At 43.2% G+C, this 6,000-nt stretch overlaps 1 protein-coding gene across 1 annotated transcript in view; it reads right to left on the bottom strand.

The window, feature by feature from the left end:
- Positions 1-4,106, bottom strand: part of Dnah3 (dynein heavy chain 3, axonemal) — a 35,090-nt gene extending 30,984 nt beyond the window's left edge. Inside the window, exons 1-8 of the mRNA XM_041777285.2 lie at positions 3,743-4,106; positions 3,482-3,685; positions 2,081-2,122; positions 1,734-2,003; positions 1,522-1,673; positions 1,341-1,438; positions 1,134-1,281; positions 370-486 (exon numbers count right to left, since the gene is read on the bottom strand). Coding sequence (XP_041633219.1) covers positions 370-486; positions 1,134-1,281; positions 1,341-1,438; positions 1,522-1,673; positions 1,734-2,003; positions 2,081-2,122; positions 3,482-3,685; positions 3,743-3,962 — 1,251 coding nt within the window. The 5' untranslated portion in view covers positions 3,963-4,106. The remainder of the gene's footprint in view (positions 1-369; positions 487-1,133; positions 1,282-1,340; positions 1,439-1,521; positions 1,674-1,733; positions 2,004-2,080; positions 2,123-3,481; positions 3,686-3,742) is intronic.
- Between the last annotated feature and the right edge of the window lie 1,894 nt (positions 4,107-6,000).

Genomic DNA, 6,000 nt, shown 5'->3' on the forward strand with positions numbered 1-6,000 from the left:
GGGGAGCATGTTTAATATGCTCGCACTGCCGGCAAACTTTTTCGGCGCAAAACTTCCTCCAAATTCTGAGCCAGCTTCAGATGAGCGCCAGTTAAGTTTACTAATAATGTCGACGCCCTGACTGAAACTCTATCTGTATACATACATATATGTATAATCCATAGGAGGTGTGTATGCTACATACATATACAGGATATATTTTAGCCAAGTCGTGATATATGAAACTATTTCTCTAGTCAAATTAACGAAAGGTATTCGCTTGTAGGTCTCATTATAAATAATTAAACTAAATTATTTGTGGCTGATTCAAGTTTAAACCTAGCTACTCCTTTGAGTAATTTTTTAGGGAAAAAACCAGGTGAGACTCACCTCCTCCTGTAGTATAAACTTGTAGGCATCCTTTAGCAAAGCCCTGCGTGGATCAATGCGCCTAAAAGCCTTGCGTATGAGATGCGAGGGATATGTGGCCAACTGCACTATGGACATCTGCAAAGGGGATAGAAAAATGATGAGCAGGATGATGAGCTGGATATATACAACCATTAAACGGGGTGTGATTCACGCCACACACAAGCGGTTTTTTTTTATTTTATTTCCCCGTTTTTTTTTTTTTAACAACTAATCACGTTATTCATAACTCTGACCACGCCCCCAAGACCATAATATTTACGAGGTATGAATTATATAATTTTTATAAGCACGTTCCCCCAAAGCCAACGCAGCTTAATTTACTCGCACGCTCACACACACATGTTTACTTTGTATGGAGTTTATTATTATCATTTTTTATGTACGCCTCGGACACGGACAGAGGGGCACAGATATGGCCACAGACACGCACATTGACAAGACAGAAGAGCAGGAGCGGAAGCAGAAGCCAGAGCGTTGAAGTCAACGATAAAATTTATTTACGCCCATCGCTGGTGCTCACTTTTGATGGGTTTTTTATGGTCTCGGTCAGAGAGTCATTGCGGCTGGGTATTTGGCTTTCATTTTTCATTTCATTTCGGCCCGACTCCCTTCGCTTAGCATATGTTTGGTCAGTTGCATAATTCAGAATCGCTTTGCGACACACGTGGACCACCTGGAGCAGTAAGTTACACCCACAACTGAAAATACCCGGCAAGACTTACGCTTTTTAGCAGGCACTGGTATCGCTTCTGCATTTTTAGGGTGAAAACTGCCTCGGCCTTTTCCAAATCTTTCTGGTACATGGCCATTTTTCTTTCCTTCTGTTCCTCAGGATCCTCGGGCAGCAAGGGTGCCAAGTATTGAACGCGGCTGGGTTAAGGGATAATATAAGATAATATTTTGTTAACAGGACTTGGAGTTGCACTCACGTGGCTTCCATTTTCCTAAGGCACATGAGGAACTTTTTATTCGATGAAAACTCCTTTCGATTAAAGAATTTCTTGTCATCAGCGCAGGGATTTTTTACCTAAACATTATATATTATAACTTATACATCATACATTATATGTATTATAGATTAGGAGGAAGGTTAGAGAAACTCAAACTCACCACTTCAATAAACGCTGCGGTTTGAACCTTACAAGGCTTATTATTGGCCGCATCGAGGAGTCCATGGCCTATCGTGTGCTGGGCTTCTGTGATCACTGGCTCAATCAGTTTGTCAATTATTTTGCCCACTCGAATTAGTTCGTTCCGGCACTCTGTGAGAAATATAAAAATATAAATGAAATATAAAACATGCTAAATGGTTTAAACCTTACCTTGTGGCGTTCGAAATGCATAGTGATCGCCCGCCGTAAACCTTTTCTTTTTCCGAACAGGCTGCAGATTATTCACTCTCAGGTGCCGGGCCGTAGGTGTCCGATAGGCTCCAATCAGATCCGATGGCGATCCATGCTGGCGTCGCAGCTGGTTGGTCCACAAAGAAGAGCTGGTGCCGCAGCCGGGGTAGAACACACGCACCCGCCGCTGGCAGTACATGTCCAGTAGCTGGCTGGTCATTTCATAGATTTCCTGCTCGCTGGGCCGCACTGTCGTCAATCGGTTCGAGTGGGTGTCAAATTTTTAATAATGTACGCTGAGTAAATATGAACATTTTATTTATTACCGCCAGTCATCCATTTGTCAATCCAGGGAAATTGATTACAAGCTGCAAGCAAAAAAAAGGGCAGAACAAACAAATAAAAAAACACAACCAATGAAAAAACAAATAAAAAAATGAAATTGAAAATCGCATTTAATATTTGTCCACTGGAAAGTCCGGGGGAGAGAGGTGAGTGGGTGACATGTGAGTCTGTCTGCACTTTGCAAATTTGATTTTTTTTTTTTTTCGGATGACTTTCTCTTGGCACTCAGAGGCTGTGCAAATAAGCTTGTTTGTGCAACATGAAATTGTTTTAAATAAAAGTCACATAGCAGCAAAGTTCGATTTTTAAATGATTAAACTGAAATTAATTTCCATTTGGTGCCTTTTACAAAGGAAATTCCCCCGGGGGCCAGCGAGGGCAGTCCAGTGCAGTGTTTTATTGGTTTATTTGTTACATTTTCATGCTAATGTCTATCGGCAACACATGGCTTTTACGCTATTGTGTAACCCGGATCCCTTATTAGTCCCCCGACCGCTGGCGAGGATATAGAAGCATATCCATTGCTGGCATTAAATATTAAAAAACTAGACACAAAAATGAAACATTTTTATCACAAAATAGAGATAGCAGGTTGGGGACAAAGGGGTATCGATTTTTTTTTTTTTGGGAAATGTATGCGATGGAGAGGTGCTCTTTCTTTTAGGAAAAAATTATCTTATAAATATTATAAATTTATTACACAAAGATATATATTTTGCAGTTTAAGCTATAATTATTATATTTAACTTCTTATATTTCTTTTAAAATTCCTGCAAACTCACCAAGCCTTCTTTCCCCAAAGAGTATACCCAAAAAAAAACGAGAAAACCAGAAACATAAAAATGTTCCATGTAAATGCTAAATAAAACACTATGATAAACATGCTGTATAGAGTCAGTAGACCCGCCCTTAGCCTCTCATCCTTGCTCCCTTTGGCTGCTCTCCCAGAGGATATTCAAATAAATGTCATACGCATTTGTTTTTCGGTTTTACCTTTTTTTTTGCTCTCCTCTCATTTCGGTTATAAAATTTTATGTTAAAAGGATAATGTTTGGAATTTTTATGTTTACAGGTGAACAATTTTCCAACGAGCTGCGCTGCGCTGCGGGAGCAGCCCAGGAGGAGCTCGTAGTAGGTTAAGCGTGGGAGAGAGAGCAGCAGCTACTACGGTCGGGGCATGTTTTCGCATTTAATAAAGTATTAAGTGTTATGTTTTTGCGGTAAACTTCTCACTCATTGAATAACACAAAATGTCTGGCAAATTTGTTGGGTGTTAACCCATAACCCATCCTTGTTGCCTCCACCTGGGATAATGCGTAAATGCTGTTCCATTTAATTGTTTGCCTTAACTGTGGTTGGCCCCTCTCACCGTCACTACTCACCCGTGGAATCAAAGTTGTAGGTGTGATCCTTGGCATCGCGCAGCATCTCAAACTCCTTGGGCATATCGATATCCTCCAGCTGGAGCTCCTGCAGGCTGTCATCATCGCACTCGTCGTATTGCTCCTTCACATTGTCCAGGTCGTAGGTGTGGAAGTCGAATTCTCGGTTGCAGCGGCCCGTGATTTTGTCATTTTGCATGTGAGCTTTGGGAAATATTAAATATATTTTATAATCTCCAATTTATCTTCGTAAAAACTCACATATTTTCTCCTGCAAAAACTCCTTGACCGGATCCAGGGGCAGCTGATCAAAGCCATAGCTCAGGTTGAAGAAGGGACAGTCGTTCAGCTGGCGTGTGTCGCCTTTCTTCTGAGCTTGACTAACCCTCGGCAGATGAAGCGTTCGCCGCCGCCTTACTTTGTCATCCTGCAGCCGCGGATCGCAGTAGGGACGATGCTCGGGAGCAACCTTCTTCTGCATGCTGAGGAGTGAGGAGTGAGTGTGTGTCTGTGTTCGAGTGTTTGTTTCCGAATCCGTATTCAAAAACCCACAAAACACAACGAAACACGATTTTCTAGTCTGCTCTCATTTGTTTCACTCAGTGCGGCGGGGCATACTTTTCTCCCACCCGGAAAATGGGAGCAGAAAAAATGAAATGGAAGCTCCTCGAATGGCAAAAGTTTACACAGCAGCAGTAGGAGCGAAATATTTGTGGGTCCAGCGAATGGACGTGAAATGTTTACAAACAAAGTCGAGGCCCAGGCAATGGGCATGGCCATGGTAACCCAGGGGCAGGGAACCAGGAGGCGTACGTGTAACCCGGGTAACCGGTACCGGCTGGCAAATGCTTTACTGTGAAGGAGACACACCCCGTCCCGTCACTCCGTCCGTCAATAGTTCGCCTTTCAACGTGCTCGCTCGCTGCTCGATAATATTTGATATTTGTGTCTGGCTCCTGGCCTGGCTTCCATTGCTCCAACTGCAAGTATACTGAGAGAAAAGAGGGAGAAATAAGAGGGAATTTCTAATAGGAAATATAACGAAAAAAAAAAATTATACAGGAAAAATGGAATACTTAAATACAGGAAAAATCTCAATCTACCTTAAAATAAAATACTTAAAAAATATAGAAAACCTTACACTTCATTTCTCCCTGTGCAGCACCCCAGCAAGGTAACTCAGAGGCTGCCTTTTTCTCGAATTGTGCACACATTTTTCAATAAAGCGCTACAACTGCATAAAAGCTGGGTTCTAGCGCCGCTGCTCCTGCTGGCATTCTGTGTATTTATTATCCCATCTGTCTGGCAAAAGGAGCAGCAGCAGCAGCAGCAGCAGGACTCGTCATTGAACCTGATTATATGTTGACAATGATGGAAAATAATAATACTGGGCTCCCTCAAATAGGGTTTGCCGGCTCAAAGGCGCTTTTCCAAAAGGTTATTATGCAGAGATCCAATTGCACTTTGGCTTTAAGATACTCTCCTGTTTTCTCCTGCCCTTCCTGGGCGTGGCATCTGGGCCTGGGACTCTGCAATTAGCGCTACAATTAATTGTGGTCAATTAATTGGAAATTTGATTAATGGCCTGTTGCGGTCGCGTTGCCTTACCTTTCTGGCAACTCCATTCAAAGGCATTCAACTTTGACCAACATTGAGGCTGCCACTGAAGGATATGTGAAGGGATATAGTGGTCGTCGTTGTGTGTGCGAGAGAGGTGACAAGTCGTGGGAATAGCTGGGCAGGCAGTGTGGAGGCCACTAACCAGGTCATCCGGCTCACGCCTGTCACGTGCCTAAGCGCACTGCTATGCAGGTGTGTGCTCCCTCCTGGGAGCCTGGGCCTCATGCTGCAGTGCATCCAAAGCCATGCGTGACAAATATTTATTAACTGACACAACAGCGGGCAGCAGCTTAGAACTAAGGCCTGATCTTGGCTTAGCTTGCTAATAAAAAATTGATTTGCCTCGTCAATTGTCACAAATAATGATTACCACGCATTTTCGACTCTCCAAACCCTCCATCCCCCTGTGCCAGGACAATCCTCAGATCCTGGGGGCATGACACGCATCAAATTGCATTTAGTTTGTCATTGGCCCTTTGGTGTGGCAGAGGGGTTGGAACTCAGTTCTCCGGACAAACAAAGGGCCGTAATGCGACGGCTGTCAGTCACGTGACCTCGTTGCTGAATATACTCCAAGGGGGCGGCAGAATGGGTGGCACAACATCATTATTAACAAAGTCAACGAGCAGCAACAAAAGTCCGGAGCAGCAGCATCATTTCCAGCCTGTGAGTATGCAACACTTTTCACCGTAACGGAAATAAGTCGAATCCAATCATACCCTAAGAAGCTTAACTTTCGGGCGGAGAGCAAGTTTTCCGACTGGGTGTCAGGGAAGTATGAAATTGGATATGAGCACAAAAGAAGGCATATAAATCTTTGTAGGGAAAACAGGAAATAAATCACTGCCTGCAGTAAATGGAAAGATGAAAACTTTATGCGTTTGGCGAAAGAGGGATAA

Source organism: Drosophila kikkawai, chromosome 3L, assembly GCF_030179895.1.
Source record: "Drosophila kikkawai strain 14028-0561.14 chromosome 3L, DkikHiC1v2, whole genome shotgun sequence".
Taxonomy (NCBI): domain Eukaryota; kingdom Metazoa; phylum Arthropoda; class Insecta; order Diptera; family Drosophilidae; genus Drosophila; species Drosophila kikkawai.